The sequence below is a fragment of the Megascapheus bottae genome, chromosome 7 (assembly GCF_031878675.1).
Source record: "Megascapheus bottae isolate mThoBot1 chromosome 7, mThoBot2.hap1, whole genome shotgun sequence".
NCBI classification, from domain to species: domain Eukaryota; kingdom Metazoa; phylum Chordata; class Mammalia; order Rodentia; family Geomyidae; genus Megascapheus; species Megascapheus bottae.
The window spans coordinates 33,885,366-33,904,887 of NC_143515.1; the positions used below are offsets into that span (position 1 = coordinate 33,885,366).

Below are 19,522 nucleotides of genomic sequence, written 5' to 3' on the forward strand. Positions count from 1 at the left end.
AGAGAAGATTGAATAAAAAAGTCATAGATTTCTTTTATACATTTATTGAAATTCATAATATTATGAGTAATTTATCATTTGAATTCTATTTCAAAGGAACAATGAAATATGTCTATAAGTATATTTGCAATGCCAACTCACTAATCTCATCACTGAATGCTAGCTGATTTTCTTCTGATATTTTATTCTTGGTTTTGAACAGTATTTTGCGTTTTTTGTTTTCCAGTCCGGGGGCTTGAACTCAGGGCCAGAGCATTGTCCTTGGGCTTTGCCCCCAAGGCTAATGGTCAACCATTTGAGCCTCGGAACCACTTCCTGCTTTTCTATGTATGTGGTACCAAGGAATGGAACCTGGTTCTTTGTGCATGCTAGGCAAGACTCTACCACTAGGCCAAACTCCCAGCCCCTTAATAGCATTTCTTAAACTAATCTTCTGAGAATTCAGTAGAACCTATAAACTTTCTTTGCACATAAGTACATAGTCACAAAAAACTAATTGTAATGATAATCATTTATGATATGCCAGACATTCTGCCAGCGGCTTTACATGTGTCATTTCACTTAGTCCTCATCACTGCTCTATACTGAAGACTCTGCTATTGTCTTAACTTGTACAAGATTATGAAATGTAAACATGCTAAGTAATCACTACAAGGTTCAAATTCTGATTTTTATGTCCCTAGAGTATTTGTGATTTTAGAGAGCTCATAAATTCCTATGACCTATTTATTGATACTGAAGTTAAGGATAGTTCGCCTATGGTCAAACTTGTTTATTGGCAATGATGAATATATATATATATAGTTAATTAAACTTACTATTTGTATAACTTAAAATTGTATTGTGATATTTGTTGAGCATCTACTATTTTGAATATTTGGTTATAGATTGTGATATGGCTTTTTTCCCTAAAGAATTTACTGGAAGTGAAGGTAGAGTGCTTGTCTAGCATGCACAAAGTCTTGGATTCAGTCTCTAGCACAGTAAGAAGAAAAGGTATATTAAATATTACATACATGAAGCTATGAGAAAAATATGAAAATGAATATAAAGAAGTTAGACATTTCCATATGCTACATGTGAAAATTAAACCCTTCACTTTGCCCTGCTTGGTACAATTATCATTCTATGGTTCTCTGATTTATTAAAGGGTAAGTTCAAAAGCCTGTCCCTTAGAAACCTGAAGATTCATAAAAATTAAGCCCATAAAATGACTCTGAGAACTAAATATGCATCACCTCCAGATTCCTGAGAGGTTTCATCAGCTTCATAGGTTAGCCCCAGGGAACATCCTCAATAAAGAGATTCAAGAATGTGAAACCAGTTCCTAAACATTCAAACTATGTGTCACATAGTAATTCTGTTGAAGTCTGTGTGTGTATATGTATATGTGTATGTATGTATATATATATGACAGCAAAACATCTTAACAGTTGCTATGTTTGACTTAGGTAAGATTCCTACTGGCATAGAGGATTTCATGTTTCAAATGCAACATAAACTTTAATGATACAAGATAAGTAGTAATTATCTGCCGGTCCTGGAATAAACCCTCAAGCATGGGAAGCTTATCTAAGTGACCACTTGAAACTGATACTGTCAAAAGAGTAATAGTAGCTATACTGTAATTTCTGCTGCTTTCAACAGGCACAGAATATAAGGCAGCTGTACATTTGAACAGTTACTGTATAAACAGTTGTCACAGATTATGGTCACTGTTGATTTAAAGAATAGATGATATCAAGCTTTCTGATAACCTGGTTTTCATCAAGTATCTGTGTAACTTTAGAATTTTATGTTATTAAAACTATTACTTAAGCTACATATAAAATGGAATTCTTTCTGAATGACATGTGAATTTTCTCAAAGCAAATAGGAACTGCTACTAATAGTTTATGCCCTTCCACTTATTCATTCTGCTCATTTGAAATGTCAGTATTTTTTATAATACAAATGTTATATATTTGTGATATACTTTAGATTAATACGTTGCTTTACATTTCACTTCACATCATATTCCCATATACTTATACTGTAAGTCATTGAAATTATTCTTAAAAATATAGCAAGAATTGTATGAAAACCTATTAGGCTTAAGAAATTAGAAAGTACTTTTAAAGAACAGAAATTCCGGTAATTGCTCACAAATCATTTGAATGTATCAGCTTTTACAGTAATTTTCCCATTGCATATGCAAATGTCTTGATAAGTTTTATTTAATTTCAAAAGAAGAATGTAGTAGCAACTGTAGTTTTTTAAATTCTGTCTTAGGAAGTACATTTGAAAAGAAAACACTTTTCACATTTGTTTTTAAACAGATGTTTGTGTTTTTTGAGGTACATAGTCAATTAATATTAGATGCTAATCATACTGTCTTCACCAAAAGAATTGAAAACATAGTGACTGTCCAGTTTTGAATTTGCTGCGTGTGTGTGTGTGTGTGTGTGTGTGTGTGTGTTGGAAACTTAAGACCTTTGATTTACTAATAGGCAGGCCTCAGGGACAATAAAACTTGACATTCTTAACTGTTACTAGTATTTCCCCTATAGCTAGTGAAGTTCTCTTCGTAACAACTTGGAAGCCAGAGTCATAAACTGAGCATGCACCCAAGGCGCTACTGGAAATTGCAAATAACACTTACGTGCTCTCTGCCACCTAAGAGGAAATTTTGGTGGAGGGAAGATATAGAAGAGTTTTGAGAACAGAATAGTTTTGATAATAGAATGAACAGAGAAGGATAATGGATATGTAGAAAGAGACATATGCAAGTGTTTCCTGTATTTTGCAGTGAGGTTTATTCCGATGGACATTTTCATATCTAGAAATACTCTTTTTCTCAAAAGCCCAACTCTGTTTTTTGGGGGGAGGGGTATTGGCACTCATGAGATAATACAGATAATCAGTGAGGGAATAATTAATGATGTGGCAGAGAATATTTTTTGATAAATGCTTAGAGAATGAAGTGACAAGCGTGAAATTAGAAAATTCCTTCAGCAATCTAAAATATAAATAGCTTTTGGAACTGAAAAGAGTTTCACAGCTGAAGATTTTATTGTGTTGAGAGGAAAAACTTTTTTCTCTCCCCCACTCCCTCCTCCTTTGCAAGTTGTTTGTCCATTCACAAAACAAATACTCTGAAGCCCAGCGCAGCTCATGGGAATAAATTTCAGGTCGAATTAGTACAGTTTCCTTGCTGTCAGGATGCTGGAATTAATGGTGTTTTGATGACACGAATTTTGAAGGGCAAACAAAGAAGCTGAAGGGAGAGAGACATGACTCCTTAGAAGCTTGGTCCTCCTCTCCCCCAGCCTCTCTTGTCTTCCCTGTCATCTGTCTGCCAATCTCCCTGTCCATGGTTAGTTAAAGGCGCTTTTTATCCTCTTTTCTTTCCCACAGAGTTTGCCAGATCCGGCCCGGTGCCTGGGTTCCAGGAGGACACGCTGCAGTTGGCCTTCATCGACTTGAGACAAGTAAGTCTTTGTGTTTTTGTTTTTTGTTTTTCTTTTAAGATGTGTGACTGAAGACCATCAGGTCTTAAGGAAAAGGGGAGGAGTGGGGGATTGGCATTGGTGATTCATACTGGAGACCTAAGGGGTTTTCCCTGTATTTGAGGCCACCTCTTTTATTTAGCTATCTGGGATCCTTAGCTCTGGTGGAGTTAAAGGTTTTGTGGGTAGAAGGGAAGGCAGGGGGTGGGAGGAGGGATCCGGAGAGTAGAGGGACTCAAGTGACCCTCAAGTGATGCGACCCATTGTGTTGTAGTTGACTTCTGCAGACACAGCAAAACGATAACTCAACAGACCAATGCTAAGCAGGTGCACTGATGCAGAGACTGTCTGCCTGGACAACTTTTATCTACAGATAATGTGGCCTGCAGCATTTAAGGAAAATGAAATATTTGATATTCTGGATTGTCAATTTGGTTTATTGACTTTTCCCTACTAGCTTTAGACTTCCCAGTGCCTCCTTGATAGACTGTGACATCCCATAAGTAAATGGTCATTTTTGGAGATGATTAGCCAAGACTCTTAACTGGTCATGCTAACCTGACAAGCAGCTCTGTGAAAGTAAAATGATGAAGCTCAGTTCTTAGACATACCTGAGCTTTGGTAAGCGCATGAGAGTTGCTCCATAAGCTATTTCTTGCAAATCAGAGTGGATGGGTTGGTAGGCCTTGGTGGTTTGGATATAGTGGAACAGGATGGGCGGGGACCCAAAGAGGGAGAGAGTTAACTGGGCTCTGTCATCTCTTCACCCTGAAGATGGATGGGGTTGGATAGAAAGTGTGAATGAAGTAAGAATCAATGACTGATGCTTCTTTCCTATTAAAACAATCTTTTTTTTTGTCTGTTTTTAAAAGGGGGCTGGCTTTGTTTCTCCTGCCATAATGATGCAGTGCCTCTTGTTTTCAGAGCTGACATAGTTTGCATTCTGAAAACTTTTAGATGCCCAGGGTATTTCTTAAAGCTGTAGGACCCCTTGTATTGGTAGTCTCCTTACCACTGTGACTTGATTCATGCTGGAATAGCTTTTAACCCATAATGGATAGCCTGAACTACCCCTGAATCCTGTGGATGGGCAGTGTAATCTGTCATCTGATGACAATTCTGGAAAGCTCTGTTGAGCAGAAAACAAAATTGTGTGTCTACAGACCCACCAAAGTTGAGGATTCAGGCTGTGTCCCAGAAACGTGTATCAACTTAATATGGGGAGGAGGGCTGGGTGGAGGTTCTCTTACACATAAGGCTTTCCCAGCATAGTTATAAATGGAACTATCTCTTCACGTACTTAAGAACTGACTCTACCTGTACATGCTGTAAGTCAAACAAGACAGTCAAGTCTTAACCCTTGGACTGATACATGATGGGAAGATTGAGATTTTTGCTTTTGAATTTTGAGAGGTGGTATCTGGAGACTAAACCCACCTCTTTTTATTTCAAAAACTTCTAAACCAATTGTCTTTTCTTGGAAAGCAGAAATTGAATTTTTTGGAGGAACATATCTAAGAAAAGTTTTTCCTTTCTGACTATTCATGAGATGGAAATGTGGTCGTTTTCTCTAGTTTGTGGTTTAGGTCCCTATGGGAAGCAACTGGTGTTCACAGAAAATGTTAACTAAGCCAATAAGTTACAAAACAGAGCCAAAATAAGGTGGATCCCAGTCAGAGATGAATGCTTAAGTATGTGAACTTTCAGTGAGCTGTGACGTTGTTTCTGTTTAAGTTGTTATTTGCTATCACATTTCTTAACCAGAGTTTCTTTTATGAAATTTTAATGACAAAACAAAATTATGAAATCTTACTGGTAATGAAAGATTACTTTTCCTGTTGAATCTATTATCTAAATTTTTATTTATGCCTGTATCTGTTAAAGCATCTTGAAAGCGGTCAATTTCTATCCTAGATGATTTGAACAGCTTCTTTAGCTCTTTAACTCAGGTAAATTGGCTACTTGTGAAGGGGAAAAGTGGTCCTTTTGTCTTCTTTGTAAGAACATTCTTACTCTTTGCAATTCATCTTCATCATTTTCAAGATTTACTTAAAGTGAGCATCGTTTTTAAGGGAGGCTTCTGAATGGTAGAAGTGTTTAAACCACAAATAGAAACTGGCATATACTCTGAGAAAAAATGCTTTAACATGAAATGAGGCATAATTAATATCCTGTTCAGGTACTTTTCAAAATCCTCCTACTGAAGTTAACAATGGAGCCTTATCTTAAGATCAGATCAGATAGCTTTTGTTTTGCTGTCCAGACCTCTACACAGCACCGCTCACTGTCTCAGTATTCTCCTTGAGAACTCTGTCCCAAAAAGCACTTGTAGACTGTTAGAACACTTTTTTCAGGTGGCTAAAATCTTTCTCACATTGATCCTTCACATTTCTTTTTTATAGTTACTGCATCTTTAATTGGCAGAGATAAGCTTTCTATTTCTGATTTACTGAGCTTCATATTTGTCAGGAATCAGGATTTTTTTTTTACATGTTGTATTGTTGACTTGTTCTTCAGCTAGTCTTTAATGTGGTTCGTTTTATGGAGCAAAATTGGAGATTTTCCCCTCATTGACCCATATTTTTTCTTTTAAGCATGTTATTAGCAACACAGATTTTACTACTGTTGAATGTCCTGTCTGAAATTTCATTCCCTAGTCTATTAACTGATTAATTACTATGCCTTTTATAAGTCAAGATTCCACACCCAAATATACACATAAATTACATGGGAGCAGCAGAAGCTAAAGGAAGAAGTTGAAGTTGAGGCAAGACATAGAGTACATACAAATGTAAGACCTGTCCCAGCACTGTGATTCAGCAAGGACTTCTGGCACTGTTACTGACAGCATTTGCCTCACTTCTTTTTGAGTGTATTCATTTTACTCATTCTTTTGTATTTTCTTACATTAGAGTCCAATGCTATCAAGTGAGTGATAAATTTTAAAATATCAAAAACATGGGATTTTTGATAAGACCATCTCTATATACTATAATAGTCATTTCAAAACTGTACCATTTCATAGGAAAGCAAAATGGATGTAAGCTAGAAATACTATTTATCATTTTTCACTTGTTCTAATACCACTTTCCTACCTTTTAGAGAAAAAAGTGAAATGGCTTTTGGGGTTTATAAGGTTTTAAAACATTTTACATTTGATAGCCATTCATAGTTAAAATACATTAACATACATTTGCCATTTATCAGATTTCTAGCTTTAACCAACCTGTTATTGATAATAATATGAATTAAACAGCACAAATTAAAAGTTATACTCTTTTTCAGTCTGAGGCTTGAACTCAGGGCTTGGGCACAGTCCCTGAGCTTCTTTTTACTCAAGGCTTGATCCACAGCACCACTTTTGACCTTTTCTATTTATGTGGTACTGAGGAATTGAACCCAAGGCCTCATGCATGCTAGGAACACACTCTACCACTTAGCCACATTCTGAGCCCAAAAGTTGTCCACTTTAACATTTTATATTTTCTTTATTTGTACATTCATAAAAGTAGGATTACAGTACAATTTTATGTATAAAATATATATGTATATTTGTCAAAATTCAAATTGGTATGCATGTTAAAAGTTAAAAATGAATTAAGACCTTTAATTCGCTTTTTTAAAAGTGACATATAAAGTGGTATATGTACTCTCCAATAATTGATGGCCTGTACTGGTATTTTATACAAGGGAGGCTGGGAGTTTGGCCTAATGTTAGAGTGCTTGCCTAGCATGCATGAAGACCAAGGGTCGATTGGGTCCTCAATACCACATACACAGAAAAAGCTGGAAGTGGTGTTGTGGCTCAAGTGGTAGAGTTCTAGCCTTGAGAAAGCCCAAGGCCAGTGCTCAGGCCCTGAATTCAAGCCCCTATGACTGGCAAAGAAAGAAAGAAAGAAAGAAAGAAAGAAAGAAAGAAAGAAAGAAAGAAAGAAAGAAAGAAAGAAAGAAAAGAAAGGAAAGAAAGAAAGAAAGAGCGAGCAAGATGGGGTGGAGTGGGGTGAGGGAAAGTATCAATGTTTATGAAATAATGCACCTTCTATCTGGTGAATATAATGTAACCCTTCTATTAATTACAATAAAATATATGAAAAAAGGAAGAAAGAGAAAGAAAGAGAAAGAAAGAAAGCAAGAAAGAAAGAAAGAAAGAAAGAAAGAATACAAGACCAATAGTGGGATATAAGTAGATTTTTTCACTCTTTAAGCCTAGTTTCAAGCCACGTCTCAGTGGCTGACATGTAATCCTAGATATTCAGGAAGCTGAGATCTGAGGATTTTGCTTCAAAGCCAGCTCAGGCAGAAGTCTGTGAGACTCATCTCCAATTAGCGCCACTGAAAAGCCAAAAGTTGAGCTGTGGCTCAAGTGGTGGAGTACCAGTCTTGAGTGAAAAAACTAAGATAGTGCCTAGGCCCTGAGTTCAAGCCCCAGTGCTACTACTCCTTCCCATAATTAAAAGGAAAGAGTACTTTATCTAAACATTAAATAAACAGTATTGATGGACACTAGAGTTGAATTTTATTTCATCAAATTTTTAAAATATTTTTTCTCATATATTTTTATTGTAATTAATAGAAGGGTTACATTGTATTTGCCAGATAGAAGGTACATTAATTCACATACATTGATACCCTTTCTCATGTCTTGGTCCCCATTTCCCCCCCCCCCCACCCCTAATCTTGTTTTCTCCTCTTTCCTATCCAATTTCAAATAACCAAATACAAATATATCCAAAATATCAGATAACAAAGTGAGATACTGTAACAATATGAGATAACCAAGGGACAGCAAAAGAGATGAGAGATCATCAAATTTTGAATGCCTGTAATGTAATGTATGAAGCACAGGATAAATGGTATAAAATACATAATTCATATAATTTTTTGCCTTCTAGGTGCAAATGGAAGATCAGAAAATCCTTGCTTGATTTTTTTAGCAATTTTTGTTGCATAGTAAGCCATATCCACACAAACTGACTTAAAATAATAGCCTTTTATTATTATTTAGCAATTTAGCTTAGGTTCAATAGGGATTGCTAATATTTAGAAATCAGCTGGTAGGTTGGTGAAGGACTGACTACTGCATTGAATCTCAAATTTACCAGCAGCCTAATCCAGACTTACAGGCAGCTGACATTTCCAAGAAAGTAAGAGAGGAAGTATGCAGATGCTTGCAACCTAACTTGAAACTCCTAACTCTCACTGTCTTCTAGCCTAGAGCTAGTTACATAGTCAGCCCACAATCAAGAAATGAGAAGTAAACTCCAGTATATATTCTACCTGGGACCTAGCTTACAGTGCAAATCAGGGATAAGAAAGACAAGAGGGTTTTGTTTTTGTGTTGGCAGTGTTTGTAGTATTTTTTTCTTTTCCCTTTTTCTTTGGTTTATTCTCTTCTGTTGCAGTATTTGATTTCCATACCCTTTGTCTTGTATATAAATCTGTCTGATTTTGGGGGAGGAGTGGGAGAGGGAAGGGAAGCACAGCAACAGTGGGACCAGAGTAAACGAAGGCAGCAGTGATAGTCATTGGATAGATACTGTGTTGGAAACGAACTGTACAACTTGAAGGAACAAGAGGCTGGAGGAGAAACATTGAGAGAGAATAAGGGAATGGGTGATACTGCTCAAAAGGGAATGTATTCATTACCTGACATATGTAATTATAGCCCCTTTGTCTATCACCTTTACAATGAATTTTTAAAAAAAATCAATCTGTAAATGTAAAAAGAGATGGTGAGGTGAAGAGATTTTTGTGAGCATGAATGGTTAGGTAATATTTCAAAGGAAAAGTAGAGAATTAAATGGAAAAGAAATATTAAGAAAGAAAAAAGAAATGGAAAATATAATTTGTGTTGATAACTAGGATCTAAACTTCTCCTTCAGATACTGTAATCTTTCCAGTTTCTTGTTTTTTATTGTTCAGTTTCATTGTGTACTTTTTTCTTTAATATGCTGTTTATCCTCTTCTTCACCAAATGCTGCTTAATGTGGATCTGATATTCATAGTCATTGTTAAGATAAATGACTCTTCAAATAATTTTTATTATTTATTGCAAGAAAAGCTTTTAGCATGTTCTATTCCTTAGTTAACAACATATTCTCTATCATTCCTTGGCCCCGACAATTATTTACTTCCAACATATATAAGTTTTAATAAAGCTGAATGAGCGAGATGTGGCATTGCATCAGACCTCCTGAATGGAGCTTGTGGGCAAAAACTCTGCTACAGTAAACCATCCCAAGATATCTAGGGCTTTTTTTAGACTGTGCTGTTGATATTCCCTCTAGGCCAGTTATTCCCTAATTTCTAATGTGCAGTCTAAGGTAAACACAGTTCATTTCCATTGCAGACACTTCACCTGCCTTAAAAACAACTGAAAGACCTAAGAGAAATAATTGTATATTTCTTTGGGGATGTTGAACAAATTCTCATGCTATTGCTGCCAGAAGTATAGAGGTTAAACTGTAAGTTCAGTTAGTCTACACCAATTAGAGAAACCATAGACCAACTCAGCAACCTATGTCAAACTTTAACTCCTTTTGTCATTTTTATCTTGATCCTATTCAATGAATTGTCTATTTAATAAACTCTGCTATTCCTAGGAGAAAAATTCCCCTTTGCTTGCCTCCTGTTGTTGCCACCATGACTCAGATGGCACAATCTTAGCTTTGCTTAATATTTATATAACAACCTCTGTAGGAAACATGTTGCTATCAAAAGATTGTTTTTGTCTGATGTCACACATATCAAAATTTTATATGATCCATAGGATCTTTCCTTAATATTTTAATTAACCATTCTAAACTATCCCCCTAATTTGGGTTTTCAAGAGATTTTTGAAGTCTTCTGAAGTATTTACTGAGCAGCATCCAAGTAATCTTGATGGATTTTTAAAAAATGGTGGGAGATTGGGCTGGGAGTTTGACCTAGTGTTACTGTGCTTGCCTAGCATGCACAAAGACTCAGGTTCAATTCCTCGGTACCACATACATAGAAAAAAGCTGGAAGTGGTGCTGAGGCTCAAATGGTAGAACTCTGGCCTTGAGAAAGTCCTAGGATAGTGCTCAGGCCCTGAGCTAAAGCCCAGGTCGGGCAAAATAATAATAATAATAATAATAATAATAATAATAATAATAATAGGAGGTAGACAGTAGTAGAAAGTTTTTTAAAAAGTGATGTTCTTGTTGCAGAAAATTTTGGAGAGAATTGTGGACCTTTTATTAGTGAATTGTATGGACTAGTAATGTTCCAGTAGGTACACTCTCCTACCAATGCTTAATCAAATTATTCTGTTAACCTTCAGATATTGTGTTAAACTGAATTTGTGGCCTGTAAACCTAGGGATTATCCACCAGAGTCAGAAATTAAATAACTTGATACCTTATGGAAATGAATGATGCCTTTACCATGACAGGTCATTAGTGGGACTGGAAGAAGTTATTTTGACTATCAAGCTTTTATCTTAGTAAAAATTATCTTGTATTACCTATATACATACATGTGTATGTTGGAACAGTAGATCAGAAACGAAATCCAGATCTATTATATCTTAAAGGCATTTGATAATTAGAAGATTATATACATATATATGCATATAGAGCTTTGAACTCTGCTGCTGTGAGCCATTAAAAGTTTCAGTAGGTAATTTTGCATATTTTGCATTATGTACAGCAGCATGCATTTGTGTATTTCTTTGTTACTTCCCAGTAATAAAGAATTTATTCATCACTATGCCAAGTAAATAAAGTATGGTCCTACCTTTGTGGAGCTCACATTCTTCTATAATTGCTCATACTTGTGAACTAAGTCTTATTAACCCTCTGTGCTTTTTATACTTGCTCTTCAGCTCTTCAGGAAGTCCCTTACTTCAAAGGGATGCCACTTTATCTAGAATTTGGTTTTTTTTAAAATATATTGCCACTTCATTTTTCAGTTTTAAGGACTGCAGAGTCTTCTGGCAAGATACTTGAGCAAGGTAAAGTCTGCTGTTCTTTGGTAGGCAGACTTCCAGAAAAAGACTTTAGTTATGGTTTGACAGCCTGGCATAAATAAGACCTTTAACTTCAAAACATAGACCTTTCGTTTTTGGAAGCAGAGTTTTCTGGTTGTTTTGATAAGATAATTTTGCCAATGCTGTTCTGCCAGGCACCTGTAATCTTCAGGGTAATACCTCTAACATCAAAGGAAGCTCTGACAGGAAATAACTCCTGTTCCTAACCAGGGGAGAGTTAACATCATCTGTGCCTAGTATCTGTATAGATAAAAACATTCTGGGAGTAGACCTCACCAGGCTTCACATTTGGCTTTATACATGCCATTACTTGATCAGTACATAAAAAGACAGGACACAGATGAACACAGCCGTCAGTTCCTAGGATGCTGCAGTAGCCCCTTGCAAACCAGAGATATCCCTTTACCTTACTTAGGCCTTCAGTAACTAGAACCATCAGGAGAAATGACTTGGGAGTAACATTTAACCAATAGGGATTTTTTTTTCAATATTTTACATGATGAGAGGAGAGTTTCCTCTGGAACTTCTGAGAATATAGTGTCTTACTGAGAAGGAGGTAAGGTCAGAAATTCTACCTCAGGACCTTTATTATTATTTTGTTGTTATTGTTCTTTAACCCAGATTTCATTTTGATGCACGGATTCTTTTTTTTTTTAGTTTGTATCTTTTTTAAATGTAATGTATAAAGTGGTTAACATTGATACCCCTTCTCATGTTTTTGTTCCCATTTCCCTCCCCGACCCCTTCCCAATCATCTTGCTTTCCCCCTTCCCTTTCCTATTTCAAATAAACAAATACACGTATATACAATATGATGCATGAGTTCTTTATGAAACAAATCCAAATAAGGATAGTGTTTTGGTATATAAAATTATACAAGATGCCGTCTGAGCATCAGGAAAAGACCAGACATTTAGGAGTCCATATGTAAGTCTAGCATATCTGGAAGGATGTTTCCCAGTCATATCCTCTTATTATGGAAGAAATCATTTTAGTACCTTACATGTCAGATTTCCTAAAGTCTTCATGGAATTAGTTGGTTCAAGATATGGGAAAACAGAGGAAGAGTATGTTAGTAAATAACCACATGGAAACCGTGATAGTCTTATAAAAGGAGACACATTCATTTATCTATTTATTTTTCATTTTGAATATCTATTTATGTATGTCCTAATAAGAAATAAAACACAAGTGATGTCCAGAATTCTATAAACCACATTCTTTACAGCTCTTTTAAATTATGATTTTATTTGTTTCATGGGTTCTAAACAGGAAAGTCAAAGACCTCATGAACAATAATGTATATTTTCCAGGGTCTCTGTGGAGATGCATACCCACTTAGTAGCAATGTGGGCCTGAAACACTTTGGTTTTACATAATTGTGTTTGATAGAGGAGGAGCTTCTGGGCCTTTTCCAAGGATAGTTTGTGTATCTGGAAACACCGATTCATGAGTACCAGCCACTGTGGGTCCTGTTATAGTATTAAAATTATATAAAGCAGATATATGAAAGGCAATGAGTCTTTCATTCAAGTAGCTGACAACCTTCTGGGCTGCTGGAGTCAAAATAGTGGGCTTTTGACATATTTCCTCATTAAAAAAATAAAATTGGGTTTGGCTGAGCACCAGTGGCTCATACCTATAATCCTAACTACTTGGGAAAATGAGATCTGAAGATCTCTCTTTGAAGCCAGCTTAGGCAGGAAAGTTCATGAGACTTTTGTCTACAATTAAGCACCAAAAGAACTGCAAGTGGAGCTGTGGCTAAAGTGACAAAGTGTTAATGTTGAGCATAACTGTTCAAAGACATCACACAGACCCAGGACTAGAACACATGCATATATACATGCGCACACACACATTTATATGTGTATATGTATATATATTTATTTATAATTTGATCTTCTGACTAATGGGCCGTTTGGGATACCATTGTCCAGTGTTGTTGTCAGCCCATCTTGTCACAATCTTGGATTAGGTTGAGAACCTAACCAAAAGCTTGATTGCTCAGTGTTTCTACTTCAGCCTGGAAGCCAAGTCTTACCACTTTGAGCTTCACCAGAGTAGAGGAAATCCTTTCCGGGAGATGGTAGAAGGACCTTTTCCCATGGTGTGAGTCTAATCTGTAACCATCTACTCACTTTGCTCCAGCAAAAGGAGGATGATAGCTTTTAATGTAGTTATTCCAGCATCACTAGCTATCTTGGTAATAAAGTCAGGCAGTTCAGGGCTAGAGTTCTATTCTGTTTCAGCTTTTGGTTGAAGAACTAATGAATGTAGCATACTACCATCTAGTCATTTCTTCATTTACAGACTGCATCACTGATCCCATTCTGCTTTAGTACAAGACACCTGGGGAATCTATGAGAAAACCTACTTCCTTACCTGCCCTGGTGGTCTTTCTCTTATTCGGCTCAAAACAAATGAATACCCACAAAGCTAATGAGTGGTTTCTGACATAATTATATGTGTAGCAGCAAGGACAGGGTAAATAGCTCTTGCATCAGGGGTTGTGTTAGTAAGAGTTGAATGAAAGCTGCTATGTTCTGAGCAATGGCCTCAGCTCCATTAACTCCACTACTCAGTGTCCTACTTAAGTATACTCTTTGTAGAAAAGGGCAAGCAGAGCCAAGGCTTGGACCTGATATGGCACTACTACATCCTAATGATAGCCACTGGAGGGCAGCAGAGAGTGCTACCACAGGTCCAGATTTAGGAATAGGGGCCTATTTCACTTTGCCCCTTAGCTATAAGGGGATTAGCTATATGGTAACTACAGTTATAAGCATTGACCCTTGGGAAACAAGGACAAAAAGAGAATTCCAAACCCTAATCTAAAGGTTAAACTACTTCTTTATAGGAAGTTCAAAAACCAGTAGTGGGTATAGGGATGAAGTAGAACTGACTAGGAAAAGACAAAAAAAAAAAAAAATACTCATAAGGGTAAACTGAAAGGACAGTCAAAAGTGTCAGGTCCTAAGGGACAAGCAGAAATAAAACAAGAGCCCAAATGTGGAACACACACAGGAACACACACGCGCACACACACACACACAGGCTTGAATGAAGGAACAGAGAAGGGAAAGGAACAGTGAGAAAAGGTTGGTTCACTAAGACCCAGGAAGAAGCATTTTGGGGGATAAATGTCAACAAGTGAAGAATTTGCAGAGAGAACAGTTTCAGCGACAACAAATACCTTATCTAAGGGCGTCCCATCTCTTAAAGTAGCTCCTTTCTGATTCACCAGGATCATTTTTTTTTTGTCTGCTGATTTCAAGAGTAAAATAATGTGTTGAGGATGTAGATAGAGAGGAAGTGATGACAGGACATTCTATGATGCAATTAAGCAATTCTTAAGGTTTCTGGATAACATTTACTTGAAAGGACAATTCACTTTCTTCAGATAACTTCTGGTGTTCCCTTTGTATATTTTAGAGTAGAACAATCACAAAGAATATCCTGTAGCAGATTAAAAATTGAGTAAAAACTGAGTCTTGGTAACTATGGAAAACAAGATCTCAGTCCATTCAGAGACTTGGGGTCTGTTCTTTAGAGTTCAGTAGAAAGCTAGAAACATTTTTTAAGATGCTTAGTATTCAGTGGTTTTTCAAACCATTCTCCCCCGGGTATGTATGTTTATTCTGTTAACCTGTAGTGGCTCCCTCTTTTGCTTAACCTCTCATACACCAACACAGCTCTTATAACTATAAATCAAACCCCTATAGTGGCTAGCAGGTAGCATAGTGATTAAGATGTTTGGGACCACGCAGACTTGTGTTACTGACTGTGATACTTAGAAAAGTATTTGCTGTTAGATTTAGTTTCCTAACTGATAAAATAAAGATTTAGAGGACTAGGAAAGTGGCTTACTGGCAGTGTGCATGCATGAAGCCCTGGATTCGATTCCTCAGTGCCATATACACAAAAAAGGCTGGAAGTGATGCTGTGGCTCTAAGTGGTAGACTGCTAGCCTTGAGCAAAACAAGCTCATGGACAGTGTTCAGGCCCTGAGTTCAAGCCCTTGAGTTCAAGGACTGACAAAAAAAATTAGAATAACTTAATAGTTTAGAGTAAGCACTAAATAAGGCAATATAATCATGCTCCTTAATACTTACTATGTTTACAATCAACAATAGTACTAGTAGTGTTATTTCAACTATTGCTAAGTCAGGAGACCTAGAGTGATCTCTTAACTCTAATCGAACTTACAGTTCTTTGGCTGATGTCTTATGATGGGATTTCTGCTGTTTCCCAAAGAGTAAGGAATCAAGAATAGCAGCAAATATGGCACTCCAGCTCAGTGGGTAGGGAGATAGCCTTGAGCTGAAGCCCAGGTCCAGGGTTCAAACCCCATAACCAACAGAAAAAAAGGGGGTAGCAACACATGTTCTCAGCTCTTCAGAGACTATAGTCAGTATATTTTATCTAGAACAAACTGTCAAACTACTCTCCAGAGGAGCTTGGCCCTTTTTGCATCCCATCAGAATTTGAGCTGCTTTGTCCCTTGTTCTAGTATTTAACATTATTACGATTTTTAGCATACATTATAAAAATAATGGCTTGCAGGCCAGGAGTTTGGCCTAGTGGTAGAGTGTTTGCCTAGTATGCGTGAAGACCCGGGTTCCATTCCTTGATACCACATACATAGGAAATAAAGCCGGAAGTGGTGCTGTGGCTCAAGTAGTAGAGCTCTAGCCTTGAGAAAGCCCAAGAACAGTGCTCAGGCCCTTAGCCCAAGCCCAGGACTGCCTAAATAAATAAATAAATAAATGCTTGCATTATGACATTTTCATAATTTGTTTAACATATATTAGTCATAGTTACCTGTCAGTATATTTTTACATTGTGCTATTTTGGTGTATATAGCAGTATCTTCTGGAGGTTTGAATTCATATTCTCTAATATCTAGTATCCTTTTTTTTGTCATTCGTGGGGTTTGAACTCTGGGCCTGGTGCTGTCTCTGAGCTCTTCAGCTCAAGGTTACTGCCCTAGCCCTGGGCCTGGGCATTGTCCCTGAGCTCTTCAGTTCAAGGCTACCACCCTATACCTTGCGCCACAGCGCTGCTTCTGGTTTTTCTAGTGGTTAATTGGAAATAAGAGCCTCATAGACTTTAGTTTGGGGGCTTGCTTTGCACCACGATCCTCAGATCTCAGCCTCCTCAGTAACTAGGATTGCAGGCATGAGCTACCATGCCCAGCCTAGGTGTCCTTTTGTTATATATTTGTCCAAATATTTTGAACACTTTTGCAAATAATTCTTACTGGGTTATGAAAATGTTATATATTCTAGTTAAGTTCTTTATTGGATATATGCTTACACATTTTTTTAATCCCATTCAATAGCTTTTTTTCCATTTCTTCTTCCTCTTCTTCCTCCTCCTTCTCCTCTTTTTCTGTCTGGAATTTGAACTCAGGACCCTACAACTTGGACTGCGCCCTTATCCTTTTTTGCTTTATACTTTTCAAATGGGATCTCACGCCTTAATTTGCTTTACATATAGGGCATTGTGCTTTAATTTGCTTTTCATATATAAGGTCTTATGCTTTTTGCCTGGTGCCAATCTTAGACCACAATCTTCCTGCTTCTCCCTCCTGAATAGCTGGGATCATAGACATGCAGCACCATGCCTACTGTCTTTCATTTTCTTTTTTTTCTTTATTTTTTCATTATCTTTATTCACAAATTATGTGATGGTAAATCTATTACATGTATGATAAAATAGGTTATGCAAAGTAACACAATGACAATTATTACATAAGTACTCTCAGATATATAACCTCTTGTTATATGGACCCAATTCTGCCCTCTGAATGGGCCAATTTTATAACACTCCTAGAAATTTTGAGTTGGGTAGCTATTTTGGTTCTCTTTTGTAAGATCCAAGGCTTAGTTGCAAATCCCTGGACATCAGCCACTGGAAGCAGCCCTCCCTGGGCTGAAGGGAGGTCCAGTGTCTGGTGCTTGACATTCTAGCATTCTGTCACTCTGGGGTGGGGGCAGGGCCAGTCTGGAGCAGCACATCTTCCTGTGACTTTTGCCAGTCCTTCTCTCACACACACACTGTTTGAGTTTGCAGGAAAGGGGCCACATGAAGCAGAGGAAAACATCTATCCCAACACTGACAGTTTGGAATCCCTAGCATGCAGATTTACAGACAAGCTCTCCAGCTAGCCATTGACTGGAATGTGTGTGCAACTTGGTCAAGGAGCACTAAGCTCATCAAACCACAAGGATCTTACCTGTCTCTAATTTTAAAACAATTCTTTCTCCTTATGGGTATGCAAGTGAGTAATGGGGAAAGCGGTGCATCTGCTATACTGGCTGGTGCTGAGGATTTCAGTACTTCTAAAGGATGTAGACTAGAGAACTTGACTAGACACCGAAAGGTCTCTTTCCACTCAGCCAGGATGCCCCTGTTGATGTCACTGTTGAACCTGGTTTCAAGCTTATATTGTGCAAATTAAGTTGTAGTTGAGGATAGTCTCCAAGTTTCTTCAGTGATTCTTTGGACTCTATTTTTCTACTGTGTTTTCATGAATGAGCCTGGGGTCCACATTTCTGTCCAGTCTAGGGTTTCCATCTTGTAGAGGTGTTGTAGAGTTGTGATTTTTCAAACACTTGGCCTTGAATGAGTCTAGGTGTCGGCTTCTTAGGTCCATTTTCATAATCTGGTGGTGGTTGCTAGCCAGTTTTCAGGGCCTAACTCAGAAGGGGCATAGTGCTCTTCAGGATGGAGAGAGACTCGAAGGCATACGGAATCTGGGGATAATACACCATGTAGATCGGCTTGTACTGGTTAGGCCTTGGATTCTGTGTTCCCCAGGCAACTCGAGTCCAGACTGCACTCTCCTCTGCTAGAGTTAGCAGCTAACCATCACATTTCTTAATGCTCTCTGAAGAGTTTTCTTAAACTTTTGAATTGTTCCATATTGAAAAGGTCAACATCTTTATCTGGTCCTTCACTCATCTGAAAAACATCCCAAACTTTCTAGTGCAAATGAACTTGAGTATAAATGATATTTAAAAGGGCTGCGTCATTGAGACTTGCAGACTTCTCTTCACAGAGCAGGACCAAGTCCAGACCAGAGCTAGCTGTTCCTTTTTCTGCTGAAAGTGTATAGTCTGCAGTTGGTTTTCAGATCAAAAATCCCAGGCTTTTAGGGCTATCATCATTTCATACATGGGGATTTTCAAGATGATCCTCCTGAGAAACTCAGCAACAGACTCATCCATCTCTCCTGTGATTTGGGATGTGCGCTGCCACAAAAAAAAAAAAAACTGGTGCTGAGGCTTAGGCCCTGACTTCCCCAAGGGTTCCCAGCACCTTCTGGGCCCAGAAACGAGTCAACAGGGGTTCTCTTACCGACCCACATCCTCCAGCTTCTCTCTTGCAGCTGCTCCCCTCATTTTCTTTAGAGTAACTTTCAAAACATGTTTTTTAAAGAAAATATTTTATTGATATCTAATTCACAATACAGTTTTGGGTGATCCCGGGGTCTGAACTCAGAGCCTTAGGCATGCTAACAGATATTCTACCACTGAGCCAGGCTTCTGGCCCTAAATCAGTTTTTTTTCCTAACAATGAATTTATCATATATTTTAACAGTATCATTCAAAAACTTGAGCTGAAAGTGGTTCAAGTGGCTAGTCCTGAGTAAAAGCTGGCCTGAGTTCAAGCCTTGGTCAGGCACGAACACCCAAATAAAACCCTTGAGCCTTTTATTTTAGTGAAAATCTTATTTATAATGGCATCTGTTTATTCTTTCACTGTTTGTGCTTTATGTAAGGGAGGGGATAGAGATTGATTGTAATACATTGTATAAATGTATTGAGAGCATGTAAAAATTAAATCCTCCTTCGTACAACTAATGTATGCTAATAAAATATTTGTGGGAAATGACTGCTTTAGTTAACCTATGTTCACAAAGATCTTTACCCATATTTTTGGAATACTATGTTAGATTTATATTTAGGTCTGTAATAGAACAATTCTGAGTTAATTTTTCAGTATGCTGAAAGAC

General features: G+C 37.4%; 1 protein-coding gene and 1 pseudogene across 1 annotated transcript in view; one reads left to right on the forward strand and one right to left on the reverse strand.

The window, feature by feature from the left end:
• Positions 1 to 19,522, forward strand: part of Exoc6b (exocyst complex component 6B) — a 457,316-nt gene that overhangs the window by 322,285 nt on the left and 115,509 nt on the right. Inside the window, exon 20 of the mRNA XM_090336705.1 lies at positions 3,397 to 3,470. Within this exon, the coding sequence (XP_090192831.1) occupies positions 3,397 to 3,470 (74 nt within the window). The remainder of the gene's footprint in view (positions 1 to 3,396; positions 3,471 to 19,522) is intronic.
• On the reverse strand, positions 17,737 to 18,734 carry LOC150060591 (centromere protein N pseudogene; annotated as a pseudogene).